Below are 24077 nucleotides of genomic sequence, written 5' to 3'. Positions count from 1 at the left end.
AGGGAGGATTGTTATGACCCGGTGCGGGTCCTGACAGGGAAAGGCCTCTCTCCGGCAACCGGGGCGACCGCGAAATGGCAAAGTGTGGTACCACTTCGAGCACTGAGTAAACAGCAGTGTGGCAGGAAGAATGAGTGAGCGCAGACTGGTGGTTGGTCGCCTCAAGTTAGAGGGCTAGGTCTGCCTTCGTTCATTACAGGGGCAGTGGTGAGGCCTCCACGGGCGCCCCCGCTCACCTTCCTCCCCTCCGCGGCTCCGCGAAGCCGTGAAAGAACTTGGGCGGGCCACCCCAAACCTTCGGGGCGGTCTGGCCTTACAGCGTCCCTCCCCTGCCGGCCAGTGGTCCTTGCAGCTCCTCTCCCCTCAGCGTCCAGGAAGGACGAGGGCGGCAGGCATGCACCGAGCAGTCTGAGGGTTCGCGCACACCCCGAGGGGCGGTTGGTATCCTTCCGCTGCCCCGGCCGAAGCGTCCCTGCCGGCCTCCCGATCCAGGCACCTGCCCCCTCCCCCGCCAACCGCCTGCCGCCCCCTCTATTGTGGTGGCAGAAGGTGGGAGTGGTCGCCAGGCAGGGGCCCGCGGCGCTCTCCTGAGGCCGTGCCGGCTGGTGTTAACCCGCCCCTCAGGCTGGGGCTCCTCCCGGCCCCGCCCCCTCCGGGTCGGAACTACGGTGGGCCTGGGAGGGGGCGTCGAGCTCATTCGTGCCGTATCCCTCCGCCCCCCTTCCCGACACCGTCTCCGCGAGCGGTTCGTGCCGCATCCTGCGCAGCCCCTGCCCCGTTTGGTGCAGCGGTGCGGGGGCCGGGACGCCTCTTTGCGATTCCGAGCGCACCGAAGGCGGTGGGAATCCGAGCGAGGAGCCCGGAGAGGAGGGGGAGGCCGACGACCCGGGCCCTGAGCCTGCAAAGGCAAGTGCGAGTGTGGTGGGGGGCGGGGGTGGCCCCGCCGCCCCGCCCTCTCGCTCGGCTTACAGCCCGCGCCCCAGACCCTGGCAGCCTGGCGAGGAGGCGGCGATTGTGTCGGAGCCGGCCCCTGAGAGAGGTGCGCAGCGCAGGGAGATCCCTGGCAAGGAGACGGCGCGCGACCGGCGCGGTCCGGGCCCGGGGGGCAGAGTCGGGCCGGAGAGGCGCCCTCGGATCCTGTGGAGGCGAACGGCGCCGGCCACTACCCGGCCAGCTTTCCCGCGACCCGCGCTCGACGGTGTCTGTGCCGGGAGAGGACTCGGGGGGAGGCCGCTGCGGGAGAAATGGCGGAGCGGGAGCTGCGGTGGGGGGCGCCCGGGGAGCCCGCCGGGGCGGGGGCGGGGTGGCGTCCGAGCTCTGTGCCGAGCTGGCGGGAGCGGGCGACGGGGGCTACTGCGGGCCCTGATGCTGCAAAGGGGCCTGTTGGGCCCCGGGTCCTGCGTGCTTTCCCTTCTCGCAGGCGCCTCGTTGATGCCCAAGTCTCCTGTCTGCGCGGTAGGTCTGGCGGTTTCAGGCGGCAGGGTGCATCTGTACAGGAGAGACTTCAGAGAAAGGAAGAGCAGGAAAATGGCCTGGATTTCTGGAGGTGTGTGGGACTGGCGGGTGGGCAGCAGCCATTGACGGGAGACTCGACTAGAGGTGGGGTCGAGAGTCGGTCGGGCATCCAGGAACACCTCCTGAAATTCCACCTCTGTCCACACAGCTTTATAGGCACTTCCCTTGGCCATGCCCCTTACCTCCACCCAAAATTGGCAGCAGGAAACGATGGGCTTGGAGGTGAGGGTGAGAAAGAGTCGTAATTGCAAGTATCGCTGCACAACCTGTTTTCTAGAATATACTGGCGCCCTTCCCCCAATTTATGCTGCGCAAGGGAAAAGGATGTGCTGCACCTAGTGGTGAATCCTCAGAATTGGAGAAAGCAATGGGAAGAGTGTGAGGGGAGAAAAGATGTTATCTGGGACCCTGAAAAGGGGCCTAAATAAAACGAGAATATTCTATTAAGAGGACTGTACATATTGAAAGACAAATAATATGTGGACTCCCATCCTTAGTGTTGGTCTGTGCCCAAATGTTCAGTTACTACCACAGTGTCGTCATTGTGGAGACTTTTTTTGTCTTACCTTTTCGTCTGTCCGTAGGCCTGCTTTAAGGCTGGTTACTTCTACAAGGGAGGAAAGGAGGAGAAGACTGGATCAGATCTTTGGAGGTTGGTGTGAAGGGAGGCAGTGCAGGGGATAGTTGCAAAAGATCATGGCAGGTGACAATCCAATTGAATGTCTTTGATCCATAATTTCTGTTCTCTACCAGATTTGTACATTGCCATAGCATTCCTTTTCCATTTTCTGTAGGAGGTATTAGGAATATTGGGGTAGGTATGGGTTGGGCTGTGAATGGGAGGAGAAAGTTTGAGAGCAAGGACTAGGAGACAAGAAGTATTAGATGAATCAGACTCTTAAACAGAGAAATGTTTGCAACAGTGGGCAGGGTGTCTGCCTGTCAACACAGCCCTCAGATTACATTTTCTCCTGTATGTTTACTTTTCCATAGGACTGCTTCCTGTCTGCTGTAGGGCTTAATACCACTAGAAGAAAGCAAGGAGGGGGAAAATTGCACCACATCGGTACAGGTTGGTATGATAGTGGTTACAGCTTTGTTGGGGTCGGGGAGGGGTAGTGGAGATAACACAGGTCTAAGAGTGATTTGGGTCTAATCTGGGGGTTCCTCAGCCTCTCCTATTGCCAATACACTTTCCTACCATCTTCACACCTATTTTATAGCAGGCAGAGTAATGTGGCAACTTTGGGGGTAAAGGGTATGGGTTAAATGATAATGACAGAAAGACTTTCTAGTAGTTCAACTGTCCCATCAAGCATTTAAGGTCCAGTTTATCTGGGTGAAACTGCATGGAATGACACAATTGAAAGAGACTGAAAGTGCCATGTTGTTCTCTCTCCCTAGATCCACCTCCAGTGGTAGCTGTTGTGGTGTTGGAATTGCTGCTAACCACCATCGTCAACAGGTCTGCACCTAACCAGGGAATCATCTGTCCTTCCCCAGCTTGGTTGTGCCTCTTCTGCACTCTTCTAATACTGGCTGCGGCTGGGCTTGGGAACGAGACTGATTGACTGCTGGACTGGTGATTGACTCTAATTCTTGTTTCCAAGAATTATATCATCTGAATCACCGAAAGATCAAAGTACAAAGAAAGAAAACTGTGACAAATCTGTGTAGAGGCTGTGACTGTGGTAGGGGTATTTAACTGGGCCTTCTCTGTAACTTGTACCATGGCTGGGGCTGAGATTGAGACTGGCGCCCAGACCAAGACTGAAAAAAAGGCTGGAGAAGAGGCTGGGGGTGGGGCTGAAAGAGAAAATGAAGTTCCAATGGTGGTCAGACCCAAGGTTAGGACCCAGGCCCAGGTAATGTCTGGGGCAAGGCCCAAAACTGACTCCAAGGCTATGCCTAGTGCAAGGCCCAAAACTGAAGCCAAGGCTATGTCTGGGGTGAGGCCCAAAATTGATTCCCAGGCAATGGCTGGGGCAAGGCCAAAACCTGATTCTCATGCAGTGGCTGGGGCAAGGCCCAAAACTGAATGCCAGTCAGTGGCTGGGGCAAGGCCTAAACCTGAGGCCAGGGCAGTAGGTGGGGCACGTCCTAAGATTGAGGCCAAGGCAATCCCTGGGGTAAGGCCCAAGGATGAAGCCCAGGCTTGGGCCCAGAGTGAGTTTGGCACTGAAGCAATGGGTCAAACAGAGGGTGTGTCCCAGACCAGTGTTGTAACCTGGCCACTGGTTAGTACTGAGTCTGGGTCAATTGCTAAACCTATGGCTCTGTCTGTGAATAGGGAACTGGTCAGTGTGGATACTGAGACCTTTCCTGGCTCCCAGGTTCAGACAGGAATCCAACCTTGGTTTGGATCAAGAGAGGAAAGTAATATGAGATCTTGGTGCTATCCCAGGCCCAGAGCCAGAGAGGAGGCCTCTAACGAGTCTGGGTTCTGGTCAGCAGATGAGACCTCTACAGTGTCATCTTTCTGGGCTGGAGAAGAGACCAGTATCAGATCATGGCCACGGGAGGAGGCCAATACCAGGTCCAGGCACAGGGCTAAACATCAGCCTAACCCCAGGTCCAGGCCCAGATCAAAGCAAGATCCCTATCTTGATTCTTGGTCTGGGTCTGAGGAGGAGTCTGGCAACTCATTCTGCCTGTGGACTGGAGGAAATACCAATAACTTGTTCAGACCCAGAGTCAGGGATGAAGCAAATAATAAGTCCAAGCTCAGAACAAAGAGAGAGGACTTTTTTGAATCTGAGTCTGAAGATGAGTACTATAAGGAGTCCTGGTTTTTACCTGGAGAAGAGGCAAATAGTAGACTCAGGCCCAGAAACAAGGAAGAGCCTAATAGTATCTTGAAACCCAGGGCCCAGAAAGATGTTAGTAATGGTGATAGGGTCGAACAAGAGCCCAGGTTTGAGGAGGAGGTCATTATTGGGTCCTGGTTCTGGGCAGAGAAAGAGGTCGATATGGAGGCTGGGGCTTCAGCTATCTGTGAATCCAGACCAGAGGCTGAGGAGGGTGCCATTGGTGGATCTTTGTACTGGACTGAAGAAAAGTCCAATTTGGGGTCTGTAGCCAGAGAAGAGGCCAGACCAGAGTCTGAAGAAGAGGCAATATTTGGGTCTTGGTTCTGGGACAGGGATGAGGCCTGCTTTGACCTAAATCCCAATCCTGTGTACAAGGCTGGTTCTAGGTTCAAAGATTCAGATGAGGAGGAACTTAATCCATCATCCAGGCCCCAAACCTGGGAAGAGGTTACTGTTGAATTCAAACCCGGTCTTTGTCATGGAGTTGGCTTCTCATCCCCAAGCCCCTTTAGAATTCCTGAAGAAGCAGTGTCTGTATTCTCTGAAATGTTTGAGGGAAAGCCCAAGAATGTGGAGCTTTCCCCAGAAGGGGAAGAGCAGGAATCTTTGCTTCAGCCCGATCAGCCTGAGCCTGATTTCCCATTTCAGTATGATCCATCCTACCGGTCAGTCAGGGAAATTCGGGAGCATCTTAAGGTCAGGGAGAGTGCAGAACCTGAGAGTTGGTCCTGCAGCTGCGTACAGTGTGAGCTTAAAATTGGTTCTGAAGAGTTTGAAGAACTCCTTCTATTAATGGACAAAATTCGAGATCCTTTTATTCATGAAATATCTAAAATTGCGATGGGTATGAGAAGTGCTTCTCAGTTTACCCGAGATTTCATTCGGGATTCAGGTGTTGTCTCACTTATTGAAACCTTGCTCAATTATCCTTCTTCTCGAGTTAGGACAAGTTTTTTGGAAAATATGATTCACATGGCTCCACCTTATCCAAATCTAAACATGATTGAGACGTTCATATGTCAAGTATGTGAGGAAACCCTTGCTCATAGTGTGGGTTCCCCTGAGCAGCTGCTTGGATTAAGGATGCTCAGACACCTCACTACAACTACTGACTATCACACACTGGTTGCCAATTTTATGTCTGGGTTTCTCTCTTTATTAGCCACAGGCAACGCAAGAACAAAATTTCATGTTCTGAAAATGTTACTGAATTTGTCTGAAAATCCTGTTGTGGCAAAAAAACTATTCAGTGCCAAAGCTCTGTCGATATTTGTGGGTCTCTTTAACATAGAAGAGACAAATGATAATATTCAAATTGTTATTAAAATGTTTCAGAATATCAGTAATATTATAAAAAATGGAACAATGTCTTTAATTGATGACGATTTCAGTCTTGATCCGCTTATTTCTGCATTCCATGAATTTGAGAAGTTAGCTAAGGAAATACAAGTTCAAATAGACAATCAAAATGATCCTGACGTGGGACAACAAAGCTAATATGATTAACCACCTGCCTTTGATCAGCCTTATCTTCCCAAAGACCCCTGAGTAGTGCTTTGGTTTTCAGTCTGGTTTTATGTTGTAACTTATATTTCAATGCTGATGTTAACTTTGTCCAGTTCTTAGTTTGAGCTGGGTCATTTTGTGGATGCCAGATGAATATTAGAACTGAAAACACACTTGATACTTGTCTTGCTGTCCAGATTGCAGTATTTTTCAGTATTGCATTTCAAATGAACTGAGTCGCTAATGTAAGCCACTCTGCTATTCATTGTTTAAACATAATGGTTCTCTATTCGAGTCTGTGTTTTCAATAAAGTTCTATGTGAAAATTGACAGAAGTGACCCTTCAGTTTAAAATTCAGGTAGAGATACATTGTGCACACTTAATGTAGGTAATTTTTGGTATGATAAACTCCCTCATTGGAAAATCCCATTCCTGGAATTTAAGAAGGAAGAGATTGCTGTGGACTGTGGTTCCTGAGCAATGCTCCAGAGAAGACGGGCTCATGTAAACTGGTCACTGAAGTGGAGAACAAAACAAACCATTTCATCATTCTTGGAAATGAGCAGTGGTGATGTGGAAAGTGTAATTTGGAAACTGTTCCAGTAGTATGGATGTACCCTGCCTGCCTAGAATATGTGAATGCAGTTCGAATGCAACCATTTTGGAGAGCTAAACTAGCCAAATCTACACATTTTACAACTCAAAAAGTACACGTATTCCTTCAGGGCCACTTAAAGAGTGAAAGAGTAGGACAGTATACCAATTAAATGGAGTCAGGAATAAGATGTCCCTTGTGACCTTAAACCAAGGAAAGTATTAAGAAAACATCATGCAGCTATTAAAAATGATCTACTGGCATGAAATAACTAATGCTTTTATATCCAGTGGAATAGAGAAGAATGTAACATCTATGGAAAATTAGATCCTATTAAAAAATATAAATAGGTAAAATTTCTATGTGATTTCCATCTTTCAAAGAAACTTCATATATTCCTTAGTCTGGATTAAATACACCATGCTAAAATTTTTTCAGAGACAGGCATTGAGAAGATAACAAAAGAATAAGATGGCTTTTTTTTTCCAAATAGTGTGTTTACATCTAGTACCTCAAGTTACAGGTAAGTTATGTTGGAAAGAATTAAGTTACATAAATGAATAAACTGTGTCAAAAATTTTTTGAAAATCACCTAGAAAAGTTGGAAAGTAATACGACTTCAGAAAGACTTGCCTTTTAAATAAAAAAGTTACCAAGGTTACTAAGCTTATAATAATCTCTGATTATACAGAGATAGCATCATTTTACATGACTTACATTCAAGACATCATCACACCCTTTTTTGAGTAACAAAATTGTGGAAGTAGATAGTGATGGTTGCACAATATTGTGAATGTTTTTAGTGCCTCTGAATCATAAACTTAAAATGGCCAAGTCTTATGTTATGTGTGTTTTCCACAATAATAAATAAACATATCTTCAGACAGGAGAATTGCAGAAGTCGGGGTTAGAGTTAGTTTGGAGAGGGAATCCACACTTGTGAGAAAAGTCATGTTTTATTATTTTTAGATATGGTGAAGATGTTATTTTGTCAGAGGATGCTGTTAATGTTTGAAAAGGTGAAATGGCTCAAATTAGAAAGGAGCATGTGAAGGATTTTTTTCAACACCATGAACAACTGCAAGGATGTATACAAAGGAGATACGTATGTGTACAATATAAACAAAATGGTTTTTAAATAGAAAATAATAGGATAACACTGCTGGGTTAAAGACAAAGCCGGTTAATATCTTAAGGTCCCTGAGTAGTAACCATTGATGTTATTTGTTCCACTGGACAGAAATCATTTCTGTATCTGTCAGACAAAATACCTACAAGTTAACATCAACTCCTCAGGGTTGAAAACTTGCTGTATCAATAGAAAGTGAAGCCCAATACTGCACTGAAATAATATCCACTGAAATAAAACCTATGTTGTCTTTGCCAAAGTTTTGAATGATTTTTCTGGTAGTACAGCATGCTTTTCTTCCCACCCAATGCTAGTATGGAAGGTTTATGGAAGTAGAGCCAAGTGGCAGTTTTGCTTCCCTTCAGAAACACAAATGTTAACAGGGATCATCGTGGTGGTGGAAAATGGAGTTTGTTTTGCTTATCAATATTTTTCAAAATATCGTGTGTGTGTTTTAATATGTCGGCCGAGTATTATGCCTAATATTAAAAATCAGTTCGTTTCCAAACTCCATCGAGTGTTCCCCGCCAGCCCTGTCCTCCTACAGAGCAAGGCCCAGACCTAGAGCTGGAAGTTTTAGCTCTAAATCCAGACTTCTTTCAGCTCTCTTGTCTTCACCACCGTCAGGAGCTTCAGGTTTTTCTACCTAGAAGCTCAAACCCGAGAAAAGATTCTGCTGTCACTGCTGCAGGACTGCGGCAGACAAGTGGCCGGCACGGTCACGTGGGTGCCGACGGCGGATCACGTGACCGCTTCTCTCACCAGGCGCAAACATTGAGGTGCGTTGTTTCCAAAAGGGACAGGAAGGACCCACACCCGACAATTGACAGACTGCGTGGGAAGAGTGGTAGGATGTTATAGTGGGTGGGCGGTGTCTCTCCATGCTGCACTAGCCCGAAAACTAATCACTCAGGCAACCAGAATTGTTAAGACAGCATTTGTTGTTAGAGGAAGCAATCCCTCAGCCAATCACGAGCGTCTTGGCGGGGGTCTCTTTTTATCCTGCAGCTCAAGAAGCAGGAAGCCATCCTGCGGAAGGCATCGTGGAGAGAGCAGCGGTCGCTGTTGGAGGGGGTGGGTTCGAAGCCGGAAATGGCGCGCGTGTAGGTGGTGGATGAGACTAGATCAGGTGCAGAAAGTGCCTTGGACTCTCCTGCACCCTCCTGCCTTCTGAATACCCCTTCTCCTCCTTTCGGGGCTCCCTGCACAGGCGTGTGACTATGTGTTTCTGTGTGTCAGTCGGGGAGGTGGACTGACGGAGGGAATTGGCTTCAGGGGAGCCCAGAGAGAGGAAATGGTGAAATGACAGTTCGTGAACAACCGTGGCGTTGGCTCAGGAAAGGCAGATGTGAAGATGGGAACCGTGAGCTACACTCCCTTCCTCCCACCTACTGGGCACTCACTGTGTACTGTCTGTCTGTCTTTTCCAGACGATGGGGATGGCTGAGGACAGCTCAGAATTGCAGGGGATGGGTGGGCGGGGGGGTGGTAGGAAAAGGAGGGCGTGAATAAAACTGCTTTATAACTCCAACGGTCCAGCTGCTGAACCCTAACTCCAATCTGGACAGCTCTAAGGAAGGGCGAGGGGAACAGTCTTATGAAAAGAGGATTTAGATGCTTTGAGCCCTTCATATAGGATTTCTCATTGGAATGCCACCAAACTTCTCAGACCCCAAGAGGATCCCTGGATCTCACTCCGAGGCAGCAGCCCTCTCCCTTCTAGGAACCCAAAAGTTTCTGCTTCATCTGAGGCTCCTTCCCCCTGCTGTCCTGGGCCTGAGAGGAGAGTCTTTCTGGGAACCACCTTCAGAAACTGCTTTATGGATGGTCTTACATGTTCCCCTTTCTGACACTGTGCTTTTTTCCCTGTGTTTGCTCTCTGCCTGCTTCTTAGGACTTGTTCCTAGGTAGCAGCCCTTGTTAAATCTTGTTCTCTGTAACTGAACATTCCCCCCACCCTATGCATCCAGTGGATACCAAGGGCAGTTTAGGAAAGTATCACCAGGAAGTAATGAATTTTCCTAAGCACACTCATATCCTCATTTTTATACTCACTATGGAGTTGAAACTATGCCGTAATACTATTTCAGGCCTTCCTGTTTAAAAGCTAGGATTGAGCAGAGGGCATGTGGGACAAAATTACAGAGATTGAGGCCTAGGACTACCTCCTCTCTTACCTCTTGCTTTCTGTTATTATCCTCTTCCCTCCACTCTCCAGAATTCTGGTAATAATAAATATTGGACAAATGTTTATGTTATGGCCTTTCCCCTCAAGCTCTGTTGTTTCTTTCTTTTTATGAAAGTATTGTTGATACACAATCTTATGATGGTTTCACATCCAGGGGCTTCCTGAATGTAAATGCGCTGATATGTAAACACTGGTTTCAACATTCAACCATATTATCAAGTCCTTACACCCTCTATTGTGGTCACTGTCAGCGTAGTAAGTTGTTATAGAGTCGTTACTTGTGCTCTCCATGCTGTCCCGCCTTTCCCATGACTAACATATATTATGATTGTGAATTATAGTGCCCCTTAATCCTCTTCTCCGTTCCCACCCACCCTCCTCAACCCTTCCCCTTTGGTAACCACTAGTGCCTTATTGGTGTTTGTGAGTCTGCTGCTAATTTTATTCCTTCAGTTTTGCTTTGTTTTTATACTCCATAAATGAGTGAAATCATTTGGTATTTGTCTTTCTCCACCTGGCTTATTTCACTGAGCATAATACCCTCTAGGTCCATCCATGTTGATGCAAATGGTAGGATTTTTCTTCTTCTTATGGTTGAATAGTATGCCATTTTGTATAGGTACCACATCTTCTTTCTCCATTCATCTACTGATGGACACTGAGGTTGCTTCCATATCTTGGCTGTTGTAACTAGCAATGATAAACATAGGGGTGCATCTGTCTTTTTGAATCAGGGATCTTGTTTTCTTTGGGTAAATTCCTAGGAGTGGAGTTACTTCGTCAAATGATATTTCTATTTTTAGTTCTTTGAGGAACCTCCATAATGCTTACCTTGATGGTTGAACCAATTTACATTCCCACCAACAGTGTAGGAGGGTTCTGTTTCTTTTATGTGTGTTTTTAGTTTGACAAAAGAATACTTCAGCCATGGTGTAGTATAAGAAATAATGTATCTAAACTTTGTCCCTGGTTCCTGGCACAAAGCTTCAAAAACTTTGAAATTTCTTGAGCAATAGAAGTGTCTTGTTATGCTCATTAATTGACTTATGATAGGCCCCTAGAGAGCTTCAGGATGTGAAGTGGTCACCAGAAGGACCAACCACCATGTGATTAGAGTTGAAACTTCAGGCCAGCCAGAACCACAGAGAAGGAGGGAGGGTTGGCTTTTGGGTTCAGTCACTTGGCAAATGATTTAATCAATTATGCCTATGTAATGAAACCCCAATGATCAAGGCTCAGTGGAGCTTCCTGGGTATAAACACACACTTATATCCCGGGAGGGTGATGTGCCCTGAATCCATGGGAAGATGGCATGGTAACTGTGTATCTAAGACCCTTCCAGACCTTGTCCTATGTGTAACCTTTATAGTAAATTTATAATTCTAAGTATAGCATTTTTAGTGAGTCTGTGAGTTGTCCTGGTAAATTAACATACCTGAGGGAGTCATGGGAGCCCCTAAATTTATAGCTTTTCTGTTAGAAGTATGGGGGGGCCCCACAAGACTTGTGACTGATGTCTAATCTGAAGTGGGGGCTGTATTGTTAGGGACCGCACCCTTAAGCCTATGGAGTTTGATGCTAACTCCAGGTAGTTGGTATCAAATAATTGATGTCAGAACAATGGTGTCACACATCCCTATTTTTAGCAACCACTCAGATTAATAGCTGTAAACTTACCTCTCATCCCGTGTATTGTACATAAACAAGTTGCAATGAAGAAGGCAGAGCCCACCAGTGTATTATGGGTGAAAAAAGCAGCATGTTATTGTGGCCTGTGCCTGCAATTTGGATGATTTTTAAAGTTGTTTTTTCTTATCAGCACTCCCTAAGCCTAGAATTCCTGTTGAGGTACTGCATTTATATTTGAGGAGCTTCACATTGTGGCCTAGCCAGATACATCTAAGTCCCACCTTTACCCTGAAGTAGGTACTTCACCAATTCATGCCTGTGGATTTTTTTTGGTCTCTGCCAAAGGGCAAGGTAAGTATGGGTGTGTGTGTGTGTGTGTCCAAGTATGAAGAGGATTAACGCGGTTCTAATCACACTTTGGGTAGGAATTGTAGGGGCCAGGATAATCGTTTTTTCTCCTGGGGTGTAGCTGAAGTAAAAACTTCACCACCCATGTGTGCCTTTAGTTTCTGACCCCTTTCTGTGTAAATATTATGGGCTAACTCATGTAATAAGTATCAGTACCTATTCAGATGTCACTTGACCTAAAATATTGCTGCCTGTAGATAAAATTAGAGTAGATTTGTAATTTGTCCAGTCATGAATGAAAGAAAGGTGTCTTTTTACACTACAGCTGCTCTGTTAGCACTCACTGATCCTCTACTCCAGCCCCAATTTCAAAACAACTTCACTGGGATCTCATCTAAAAAGTACTACCAGGTTCGCTATGGAGGGTTTCAAGGCCTGGCACCCTTCTGTACAATCCACCTTTCCATCTCCAACTCCTGACACATTCTTCCAAGTCTAGGCCAAGAGTAGAATGATACAAGGACACAGTTTAAGGCGGTACTCATTCTCTGGTGCCTCACCCTATTCCAAACCCTGCTCCACACTGCCTGCACTCAAGTCATATTAGACTATTTGCTGTTTCCTAACCCAACTATATTTTTTGCTTTACTACTTCTCTGCCTTTCCCCTATGCTGTTTCCTCAGTCTTAAAGCTGTCACAACACTTTCTCTGTCTATGGGTAACATATTCATCCTTTTAGGCTCAACTCAAATGCTAGGGCCTGTTTGAAGTCTTTCTGATACATTCTGTCTTCCCCTTAGCCCCCAAGTAGCATGTAATTCCGCCATGCTGGGTACTTACACAGTGTGTTATTTGCCCTTGTTTTTGCATTTATTTCTTTATACCATGTACTGGAGTCTTTATTTTTTTGGTATCGTTAATGTACAATTACTTGAACATTACGGTTACTAGACTCCCCCTATTATCAAGTCCCCACCACATATCCCATTACAGTCACTGTCCATCAGCGTAGTAAGATGCTATAGAATCATTACTTGTCTTCTCTGTGTATACTTACTGCCTTTCCAGTGTCTGCTCCCCACTAGATTATGTGTGCTATTCGTAATGCCCCCTTTTCCCCTTAGCCCTCCCTTCCCACCCATCCTCCCCAGTCCCTTTCCCTTTGGTAACTTTTAGTCCATTCTTGGGTTCTGTGAGTCTGCTGCTGTTTTGTGCCTTCAGTTTTTACTTTGTTCTTATACTCCACAGATGAGAGAAGTCATTTGATACTTGTCTTTCTCTGTCTGGCTTATTTCACTGAGCATAATAGCTTCTAGCTCCATCCATGTTGTTGCAAATGGTAGGATTTGTTTTCTTCTTATGGCTGAATAATATTCCATTGTGTATATGTACCACATCTTCTTTATCCATTCATCTACTGATGGACACTTAGGTTGCTTCCATTTCTTGGCTAGTGTAAATAGTGTTGCAATAAATATAGGGGTACATATGTCTTTTTCATACTGGGATCCTGCATTCTTAGGGTAAATTCCTAGGAGTGGAATTCCTGGGTGAAATGGTGTTTCTATTTTGAGCATTTTGAGGAACCTCCATACTGCTTTCCACAATGGTTGAACTAGTTTACATTACCACCAGCAGTGTAGGAGGCTTCCCCTTTCTCCACAACCTCGCCAACCTTTGTTACTCTTTGTCTTTTGTATGGTGGTGATCATTACTGGTGTGAGGTGATATCTCATTGTGGTTTTAATTTCCAATTCTCTGATGATTAATCATGTGGAGTATCTTTTCATGTGCCTGCTGGCCATCTGTAGTTCTTCTTTGGAGAAGTGTCTGTTGAGCTCCGCTGCCCTTTTTTTTTTTTGGTATCATTAATCTACAATTACATGAAGAACATTATGTTTACTAGGCTGCCCCCTTCACCAAGTCCCCTGCACAAACCCCATTACAGTCACATTACATTACTACACCCCATCAGCGTAGTAAGGTGCTGTAGAATCACTACTTGTCTTCTCTGTGTTGCACATCCCTCCCTATGCCCCGCCACACATTATACATGCTAATAGTAAGGCCCCCTTTATTTTTCCCCACCCTTATCCCTTCCTTTGCACCCATCCTCCCCAGTCCCTTTCCCTTTGTAACTGTTAGTCCACTCTTGGGTTCTGTGATTCTGCTGCTCTTTTGTTCCTTCAGTTTTTCTTTGTTCTTATACTCCACATATGAGTGAAATCATTTGATACTTGTCTTTCTCCGCCTGGCTTATTTCACTTAGCATAATACCCTCTAGCTCCATACATGTTGTTACAAATGGTAGGATTTGTGTTCTTCCTATGGCTGAATAATATTCCATTGTGTATATGTACCACATCTTCTTTATCCATTCATCTACTGATGGACACTTAGGTTGCTTCCATTTCTTGGATATTGTAAATAGTGCAGCGATAAACATAGGGGTGCATCTGTCTTTTTCAAACTGGGCTGCTGCATGCTTAGGGTAAATTCCTAGAAGTAGAATTCGTGGGTGAAATGGCATTTCTATTTTGAGCATTTTGAGGAACCTCCATACTGCTTTCCACAATGGTTGAACTAGTTTACATTCCCACCAGCAGTGTAGGAGGGTTTCTCTTTCTCCACAACTCGCCAACATTTGTTGTTGTTTGTCTTTTGAATGGTGGCGATCATTACTGATGTGAGGTGATATCTCATTTTGGTTTTAATTTGTATTTCTCTGATGATTAGCGATGTGGAGCATCTTTTCATGTGTCTGTTGGCCATCTGAATTTCTTCTTTGGAGAACTGTCTCTTCAGCTCCTCCGCACATTTTTTAATTGGATTATTTGCTTTTTGTTTGTTGAAGTGCATGAGCTCTTTATATATTTTGGATGTCAACCCTTTATCGGATCTGTCTTTTATGAATATATTCTCCCATACTGTAGGATACCTTTTTGTTCTATTGATGGTGTCCTTTGCTGTACAGAAGCTTTTCAGCTTGATATAGTCCCACTTGTTCATTTTTGCGTTTGTTTCCCTTGCCTGGGGAGATATGTTCATGAAGAAGTCACTCATGTTTATATCTAAGAGATGTTTGCCTATGTTTTTTTTCTAAGAGTTTTATGGTTTCATGACTTACATTCAGGTCTTTGATCCATTTTGAATTTACTTTTGTATATGGGGTTAGACAATGGTCCAGTTTCATTCTCCTACATGTAGCTGTCCAGTTTTGCCAGCACCATCTGTTGAAGAGACTGTCATTTCCCCATTGTATGTCCATGGCTCCTTTATTGGATATTAATTGACTATATATGCTTGGGTTAATATCTGGTCTCTCTATTCATTTCCACTGGTCTATGGATCTGTTCGTTTGCCAGTACCAAATTGTCTTGATTACTGTGGCTTTGTAATAGATCTTGAAGTTGGGAAGCAAGATCACCCCTGCTTTATTCTTCCTTCTCAGGATTGCTTTGGCTATTTGGGGTCTTTTGTGGTTCCATATGAATTTTAGAACTATTTGTTCCAGTTTGTTGAAGAATGCTGTTGGTATTTTGATAGGGATTGCATTGAATCTGTAGATTGCTTTAGGCAGGATGGCCATTTTGACAGTATTAATTCTTCCTAGCCAATAACACGGGATGAATTTCCACTTATTAGTGTCCTCTTTAATATGTCTTAAGAGTGTCTTGTAGTTTTCAGGGTATAGGTCTTTCACTTCCTTGGTTTATTTCCTAGGTATTTTATTCTTTTTGATTCAGTTGTGAATGAAATTGTTTTCCTGATTTCTCTTTCTGCCAGTTCATTGCTCCTGTACATCTAACCATAAAAAAAGATGAAAAAACTGAGAATCAATTACTTATCTTAGACCCATCAGAGAACTGAGGTCACAAGGCAAATGACCACCCCAAATTCTGGAGCAAAGACAAATCCAGAGAAACACAGCCCATCTTTTCTTACATAAAGCAAAAACTGCTAGAGACATAATCAGGTAAGAACATTTAAATGGTAGTTTTGACAAATTGCTGGAGACTGAATGTGGTATAATATGAGACTGAGAAATCCCATGGGGACTTGCAGTCTTAGAGGTTTAGTGGGCTTTACCTCCAGGAACTTCAGCAAGTTTTTGCAATGAAAATCCCAGAAAGATCCCCTCATGGCTCTGGCAGTGGGAGGGAATGTATGTTCTTGTGAAATATACCCAGTACCTTGCCCAGGTGAGGGAAAGGCATTCCTCCTATCCAGCCCACTCTGTTTCCATTCTCATGTAAGGGGGAGAAAGACTGTAAGAAACAATTGTGAAGGTCATAGCCCAGAGACACAGGCCCACAAGACTGGAATTAATTATAAAATTATAAAACACTTATCTGTCACCATGGTAACACTAAACTGGATAATATGTACAGTATAGTAACAGCAGACTATATAGCTGAAAGAGCTGCAAGGTACAGACTCTGCAAGGAGTAGTTAGGTAAGCCCAAAGTTAAGAGGGAAGACAAAAATAAGAACTCTAGAGGCATTTGAAGAATCTGGCACCCACAGCTACAGCAACATTATGCACAGCCCAACTGCTAAAGCAGCTTAACATAAACCTTCTCAATAACAGTCTGTTTACCTCAGTTCCTATACCTAACCACATCATATGCAGCTTTCAATACAAAATTATAAGGCATGCTAAGAGGCAAGAAAAAGCACAGTTTGAGGGTACAAACCAAGCATTAGAACCAGATTCAGAAATAATGCGGTGTTTGGAATTATCCGAGAATTTAAAATCGGTATCATTAATACGGTAACAGTTCTAATGGACTAGCCAGGTGTGTATGTCAAGTGGCCGGGATCCAAGCGGGTTCTAATCCCTGCCACGTTTCCACACTGCCAAAGATGATAAGAGCTTCTATGTGACCGCAAGAGGAGACTTGACAGACAGAACAGAGGAAGAGGAGCCAGGACCGGCCCTAGCGGGTGCCTGACACTGGCTGTGGGACAACAGACAGGGAGGATTGTTATGACCCGGTGCGGGTCCTGACAGGGAAAGGCCTCTCTCCGGCAACCGGGGCGACCGCGAAATGGCAAAGTGTGGTACCACTTCGAGCACTGAGTAAACAGCAGTGTGGCAGGAAGAATGAGTGAGCGCAGACTGGTGGTTGGTCGCCTCAAGTTAGAGGGCTAGGTCTGCCTTCGTTCATTACAGGGGCAGTGGTGAGGCCTCCACGGGCGCCCCCGCCCACCTTCCTCCCCTCCGCGGCTCCGCGAAGCCGTGAAAGAACTTGGGCGGGCCACCCCAAACCTTCGGGGCGGTCTGGCCTTACAGCGTCCCTCCCCTGCCGGCCAGTGGTCCTTGCAGCTCCTCTCCCCTCAGCGTCCAGGAAGGACGGGGGCGGCAGGCATGCACCGAGCAGTCTGAGGGTTCGCGCACACCCCGAGGGGCGGTTGGTATCCTTCCGCTGCCCCGGCCGAAGCGTCCCTGCCGGCCTCCCGATCCAGGCACCTGCCCCCTCCCCCGCCAACCGCCCGCCGGCCCCCTCTATTGTGGTGGCAGAAGGTGGGAGTGGTCGCCAGGCAGGGGCCCGCGGCGCTCTCCTGAGGCCGTGCCGGCTGGTGTTAGCCCGCCCCTCAGGCTGGGGCTCCTCCCGGCCCCGCCCCCTCTGGGTCGGAACTACGGTGGGCCTGGGAGGGGGCGTCGAGCTCATTCGTGCCGTATCCCTCCGCCCCCCTTCCCGACACCGTCTCCGCGAGCGGTTCGTGCCGCATCCTGCGCAGCCCCTGCCCCGTTTGGTGCAGCGGTGCGGGGGCCGGGACGCCTCTTTGCGATTCCGAGCGCACCGAAGGCGGTGGGAATCCGAGCGAGGAGCCCGGAGAGGAGGGGGAGGCCGACGACCCGGGCCCTGAGCCTGCAAAGGCAAGTGCGAGTGTGGTGGGGGGCGGGGGTGGCCCCGCCGCCCCGCCCTCTCGCTCGGCTTACAGCCCGCGCCCCAGACCCTGGCAGCCTGGCGAGGAGGCGGCGATTGTGTCGGAGCCGGCCCCTGAGAGAGGTGCGCAGCGCAGGGAGATCCCTGGCAAGGAGGCAGCGGCGACCGGCGCGGTCCGGGCCCGGGGGGCAGAGTCGGGCCGGAGAGGCGCCCTCGGATCCTGTGGAGGCGAACGGCGCCGGCCACTACCCGGCCAGCTTTCCCGCGACCCGCGCTCGACGGTGTCTGTGCCGGGAGAGGACTCGGGGGGAGGCCGCTGCGGGAGAAATGGCGGAGCGGGAGCTGCGGTGGGGGGCGCCCGGGGAGCCCGCCGGGGCGGGGGCGGGGTGGCGTCCGAGCTCTGTGCCGAGCTGGCGGGAGCGGGCGACGGGGGCTACTGCGGGCCCTGATACTGCAAAGGGGCCTGTTGGGCCCCGGGTCCTGCGTGCTTTCCCTTCTCGCAGGCGCCTCGTTGATTCCCAAGTTTCCTGTCTGCGCGGTAGGTCTGGCGGTTTCAGCTGAAGGGGAACTGAGGGGGTCTGTTGCAGAGAAAATGTTGATCCACGTAACACCTTTGTTATTGCCTTCTTGCACCTTATTTAAGTTATTTACATTTTGCACCCAGTGAAGTCAAGCAGATGGCTGTTACGTTTCATCAACTTTCACAGGAAGGGTCCATGTAAATACTATTGTATAAACTTACTTTTCTTGTTGAGTATTTTTTTTCTCAGCATCCCAGCCCACTTTGTTGAGGTGTGGGAATGGCGATTCAGAATATAGAGGAATGTTTTCTTAAAGGTCAGTTGAGAATGCATGAAGTCAGTTTTCAATTTCTGGTTCTGGAAACCTGATCTCCATCTCCATCCACTCCTCACAGCCTCTCATTTTGTTTGGTACCTAAGCAGGCCCACGGAAGATTTTGCGGAGTTCCTGAGGGGAGGATACCCGAGGAACAATGGGAGTTGAGAGACATTTATTTACTTATTTCCTTATTCTTGAAAAGGGGGTGTTAGGACCTGAATTCTAGGTATCTGTTCGTTAACCTGATATTTTTCTACTATTGTCAACATATTTTCTTGGTGCTTTGCTGGATGCCCCTTTCTCTTGCTGTAGGCCTGGAATCTTCTCCAGCTAGAGAACTGTACTTTGGTGGGAAGGATACTGTCTCCTGAGGACCATTGCTGTGTGGGCTGGCTTCTGTAGGTGGTGAATGAGGTAGGATCTTTGTATGCATGGGGAAGGGTAAAGGGCAGGGCCATGCAAAGTTCGTACTGAAATAATAGTTGCCATTGTGTTCACTGCCTGCTTCCTAAATACAGTTGTTCCACTACCTCCTATTGCACTTCACTTTGGTCCAGGAGGAGTTGTGATTTCTGCTGGGAAAATGACTGACCTTAGAGTTGGGAGGTGGTGTAATTAGACAAATTTCAGGCTGTGAGGGACTGGATGAGGAATCATTTGGGAAGGAGCAGACAGGTGGGAGACAGTTAACTTGGCCTTTATATACAAAAGCATATGTTACTGTACCTGTCAGGTGTTGGGCCATCACACTCTCTTTTTTCTCCTTTGCCTTTTTGTCTGTCCACAGGTTTGTTCCTTTTTCGGTTCCTATAGATAAGAGTGTATCAATCATACCCTAATAAAAAAAAGAAATCTATAGGTAGCTGGTCACTTTGATTTAATTAAGAAAAAGGATAAAAACTGTTCATTGAGATCTAAGGTGAGTGTGAGCATGAGCACCCCTATTGATTGGGGATGGGGAGACCGGATCATATTTTAGAACCATTGTCTTCCAGCATTCCAGATACCTCTGCCCTCACATTTGTGTATAGGAAGTGTGAGTGAGGTGAGCCAGGATTGTGTCTATAGGGTTATTGATAGATACCCGGGAAATGGGGAGGGAAGCCACCCATAAGGAGGACCAAGGAGGCCAGAAACATTATATAGCAAAAGCTCTAGACTTGGAAAGGCAGGTATTGATTGAGTTTAGAAACCAGAGTGCATGTCAGTATGCCAAATCCCAAAATTCCAGTCTCTCTTGTACTTTTGTCCATAGGTCTCCCTGAGTTGGCTGTAGGGCTTACCAACACTGGAAGCCAGCAAGGAAGGAGGATAAAATTGCACCAGATCAGTACAGGTTGGTGTGAGGCCTACCTGGATAGGCCTATAGAGTATAATATATACCAAAGAGGCTGAGTACTCTTCAGCCTCTCTCACTTTCAGCAAGATCCCCATCATCCCTATTCCTATTTGATGCAGAGAAAAAAATGTGGTAGTACCTGGCCAGGACATTGTTAGACATTAATGGAAGTGTAGAAGGGTTAAAATAAAATAACAGAGATTTTTACTATTCTATTTTTTCCGTGCAGTCCATCTCTACTCTCTCATGTCCTGTGTGGCTGTCTTCACAGAGAAGCATATTTGGAAGACCAAAGCCCATTTCTTTTTTCTACCTCAGATCCATCTCCAGCAATGGCTATGGTGGCCTTGGAGTGGCAGAAGAGCATCACTTTCAACAGGTCTGCACTCAGGAACCATCATCTTCCCTCAGCTTGAGTGCCTATGCCCTTTGTATCATTAACATAGCTCATGCGTTTGGAAAAGGGACTGTGTGACTTGCTGAACTAACAATTGGCTCTAAGTCTTGTTACAAAGTTTGTCTTTGGCCCAGTAAAAGAGTCTTAAGACACATCGAAAATCTAGGCCAAGACTGTATAGGGCTATCTATATAACTGGGCTTTTCAGCCATGGCAAGGGGTAAGAATGAGAGTAGAAAGAAGGCCAAAACTGAAAAAAGAGCTGGTGTAGATGCTAATGAAAGGAGGGAGGCTACCTGTATAGTCACACCCAGAGCCAAAACTCAGGCAAAAGCAATACCCAAGGCAGGGTCTCAGGCACATGGAGTAGCAGAGATGAAGGCAATATCTAAGAACAGGATTGTCACTGAGATGAAGGAAGGAGGCCTGGCAGATTTCAGTCCCAAAGCTGAAAATGAGGCCAGTAGAGTGTCTCAGTTGTGTTCTGTGGCTGAGGCTAGTGCTGAATCCAGGTCAACATGTAAAGATAAGGCTGGTATTGATGCCTGGTTTTGGGCGGGGCAAGAAGCCAATGTTGGTTCCTGGTTCTGGAGTGAAGAGGCTGGTAATCATTCCAGAGCTAAGGATGAAGATAAAGCTGATACTGGTCCCCTGTCCTGTGCTGAGAAGTTGGAGCCTGTGGCCAGGGCCAGCTGCAAGGGTAGGCCAGGGGCTGAAGAGGAGGAGGAAGAGAACGTTATTGGGAACTGGTTTTGGGATGGAGATGAAACTAGTTTTGACCTTAATCCGAGACCTGTGAGCAGGATAGTTAGGCCCCAGCCTGTGGATGAAATTAATGAAAAAAATAGGCCTAAGGACTGGTCTGAGGTAACCATCTGGCCCAAAGCCCCTGCTGTAACTCCAGCAGTGTTAGGATTTAGATCCCAAGTCCCATTTGAGACAAAGCCTCCTTCATATATTGTCCTGGCCTCAGCTGAGGAAAATACCCATTCTTTGCCTGAGGCAACAGCGTGCCCTTCTCAGAGCACTCCCTTATGCTCACAACCTGTCCCTGAGTACCCATTTGGTTCTGACCCTTGCATCCAGACCATAGAGGAGATTAGACGCCAAATCCGGGTCAGGGAGGGGAGTGGAATTAAACCATTTGCTTGCCCTTGCAAAATGGAATGCTACATGGGTTCTGAGGAATTTGAAAAACTTGTTACTTTACTTAGGTCAACTACTGATCCCCTCATTCATAAAATAGCTCAAATAGCAATGGGCATCATTAATGTTCATCCATTTGCCCAACAGTTCATTAATGAGGTGGGTGTAGTGACGCTTATTGAAAGCTTGCTCAGTTTTCCTTCCTCTGAAATAAGAAAAAAAGCCATAATTACTCTGAATCCTCCTGGAGACGAGAGACAATGTAAGATTGAATTACGTATTAAACATATGTGTAAGGAAACCATGTCCTTTCCCTTGAACTCACCCGGACAGCAATCTGGATTAAAGATACTAGGACAATTGACTACCAACTCTGACCATCACCACATTGTTGCCAATTATTTTTCAGAGCTTTTCTACCTACTATCCCAGGCAAATCATAAAACCAGAAATCTTGTTTTGAAAGTACTTTTGAATATGTCTGAAAATCCAATTGCAGCCAGAGACATGATCAATACAAAGGCATTAGCAACATTAAAACTCATATTTAACCAGAAAGGGGCAAAAGCCAATCTCATTAGTGCCGTGGCCATATTTATTAACATAAAGGAGCATATCAGAAAGGGCTCAATTGTAGTTATTGATCACTTGAGTTATAATACACTCATGGCCATTTTCCATGAAGTTAAAGTGATTATTGAAACAATGTAAAATGAGCCAGAAACAACACTTTGAACTATCTCCAAACTCCAATAGGCTGTCTGTTCCCAAAAAGCCTAGCATAATGTTTTGGTTATTACAGTGCACATTAAAATTACATCTTAAACATATTACCCATGAAGTCTCTAGGTTGGAGCTATACCATTTTGGGGATATCAAATTAACATTACATTGTGAGCAGAAAACATCTGTTGATTTTTATCTTGTGTAGATGGGGAACTTTTTAACATTTTACATAAGCAGATAGTGAACCAATTCACCATTAGCTAATTTGTTCATTAGTATCTGCTTAGATTCATTTGTAGCTGCAAATGGCAAAAAAAATCCTTGAATTTATAATCTAGTTAAAGATATGCTTATACACACACAAAGATAATAATACACACATGCATTCATACACTTACTGCCAAATATGTATTCTTAATAAGTAGGAAAACGGGTGTTGCTGTAGGCTATTTAATGTAAGAGAAGAATTACTGTTTTTCTCTTTATTCTACCTGTATTAGCTAACTCATTTTACCACAAATAGCCCTGAATCTCAGATTAAGATGTAATACTTGTTTTTCTGTTTTGCCACTACATTTATAACTCTTCTATTGTTAGACTATTTCATTTATGTCAAAGTCATTTCACAGAAAAGAAAGGAAGTAGAGGAATGGAGAAAACCTTTGCTGAGTACCTGCTTACGTCACATACTGTGTTGGCACTATATTGTAGAGCTTTTTTTCCCTCTTCTCACAGTGGTCCTATGAGCTAGCTACTGGTATTTTTATTATAACTCAATATACTGCATCACCTACAATGAGAACTAGGGAGGTTACTTTTTCTTAGATACCACAGCAGGCAAATAGCATAGCTGTTTGTCTGGTAACATGTTTATCATACCAAAACCCACCCTCTACAGTACCTTATACTCGTCTTTGACTTTTTAGGTGGTGGGTTTAGGGCTGAGATTGGTTTAATAATTCAGTTTTGCTGTAAATTCTGACCCTGCAGTCTTACAATTCTAGTTTCCTCCAAATGCACATGTCCATTAGTCATTTGGTTAAACCTGGTTGGAGGTCAGGAGAAAAGTCTGGGTGAGTGTATGGATTTGAAGTGGCAGTGACTGAGAAACAGCAGGTGCCCAAAACTGTTCAATGAATAAGATGTAGATTTATTTAGAGTCATCCCCAAATGTAATTTGCCATATGTCCTTTTTTTTTTCCATCAAAGAACTGGAATGATTCTGTGTGTTGTTTCATACATTACATTTAAAAAAGATAATTGCTTTCTTACTCTTCACAAAGTCATACCTTAATTTTTTTAACATTTATAAATTATCCTCTTTACATATGAAAAATCAAAAAGCTCCATCTTTTACTAGTGGGTAAGCCTACTTTCTGCATTTGTACCAGCTAAAACTACAGGATAAATCTAATTGGAGAAATTTAGATCCAGAACTGCAGCTTCATCAACACAGAACAGAAAAGCTAAGAGAGAAGCTGTTACCTCAAGCTACATGGTAGTAATATCTAGAAGTCTGTATGCTCCAGAAAGCATTCCCAGGAGTTGTAGGCTGTGAAAATATCCTCTAACACTCATGGTTGGAATTAAAACTCCTGGTCTGAGCTCATGAGAATTTCTCTTTGTGAAAATACTGAGTTACATGCTTTAAGATTTTTAAAGAGTTAAGAAACTAAAACAAGGTCGTATGTAATTGTTTAATTGTAACTTGCTTTTAATATTATTTGTAACTATATTGCAAACATCTTTCCATGTCAATAAATAAATTTCTACAACATACTTTTGAATCACTTCATGCTGAATCACTTCATGTTTTTCCTTTGTTAACAGTTGTTGCATAGTATGCTAGTCTTTCATTGCAAATCCTCTTAATGAACAATATGCACAAATTTATTCTTTTGTAAAAACAGGACTATAGTATTCCACAACTTGCCTTTTCATCTTTATAATTACCTGTCCAATTTAGTATTATACAGCTCTGCTTCATGATTTTACTTAATATTTAAGATACAA

The 24077-nt window shown here is 45.5% G+C and overlaps 3 protein-coding genes across 18 annotated transcripts; 2 read left to right on the top strand and 1 right to left on the bottom strand.

Annotated features, from left to right (window-relative positions):
• The first annotated feature begins 727 nt into the window (after window positions 1-727).
• Window positions 728-6166, top strand: GPRASP2 (G protein-coupled receptor associated sorting protein 2). Of its 5 annotated transcripts, XM_073227351.1 has the most exons (6): window positions 767-906; window positions 984-1039; window positions 1460-1546; window positions 2100-2167; window positions 2509-2587; window positions 2920-6166. In XM_073227351.1, the coding sequence occupies exon 6, from the start codon at window positions 3246-3248 to the stop codon at window positions 5820-5822; it is 2577 nt and encodes an 858-aa protein (XP_073083452.1). In that variant the 5' UTR covers window positions 767-906; window positions 984-1039; window positions 1460-1546; window positions 2100-2167; window positions 2509-2587; window positions 2920-3245; the 3' UTR covers window positions 5823-6166. The 5 variants fall into 5 exon arrangements, with proteins under 5 accessions (XP_073083449.1, XP_073083452.1, XP_073083451.1 ...); XM_073227348.1 differs by lacking the exon at window positions 984-1039 and having other exon boundaries at window positions 728-906; XM_073227350.1 differs by having other exon boundaries at window positions 906-1039.
• A 2150-nt stretch (window positions 6167-8316) lies between these two features.
• On the top strand, window positions 8317-23843 carry GPRASP3 (G protein-coupled receptor associated sorting protein family member 3). Of its 12 annotated transcripts, XM_073227334.1 has the most exons (5): window positions 17469-17606; window positions 18769-18870; window positions 19244-19375; window positions 19712-19792; window positions 20025-23843. In XM_073227334.1, exon 5 carries the CDS (start codon window positions 20403-20405, stop codon window positions 22047-22049), a length of 1647 nt encoding a protein of 548 aa, XP_073083435.1. In that variant the 5' UTR covers window positions 17469-17606; window positions 18769-18870; window positions 19244-19375; window positions 19712-19792; window positions 20025-20402; the 3' UTR covers window positions 22050-23843. The 12 variants fall into 12 exon arrangements, with proteins under 12 accessions (XP_073083437.1, XP_036864429.2, XP_073083435.1 ...); XM_073227336.1 differs by lacking the exons at window positions 17469-17606; window positions 19244-19375 and adding an exon at window positions 8317-8335; XM_037008534.2 differs by lacking the exons at window positions 17469-17606; window positions 19244-19375 and adding an exon at window positions 8385-8403.
• Window positions 15411-19890, bottom strand: LOC140847355 (uncharacterized). The gene is made up of 4 exons (XM_073227515.1): window positions 19740-19890; window positions 19183-19263; window positions 17017-18194; window positions 15411-15526 (listed from the first exon to the last, which is right to left on the bottom strand). Exons 1-4 carry the CDS (start codon window positions 19888-19890, stop codon window positions 15422-15424), a joined length of 1515 nt encoding a protein of 504 aa, XP_073083616.1. The 3' UTR covers window positions 15411-15421.
• Window positions 23844-24077: the final 234 nt, after the last annotated feature.

Source organism: Manis javanica, chromosome X (assembly GCF_040802235.1).
Source record: "Manis javanica isolate MJ-LG chromosome X, MJ_LKY, whole genome shotgun sequence".
NCBI classification, from domain to species: domain Eukaryota; kingdom Metazoa; phylum Chordata; class Mammalia; order Pholidota; family Manidae; genus Manis; species Manis javanica.
This window is presented reverse-complemented; position numbering and strand designations above follow the sequence as displayed.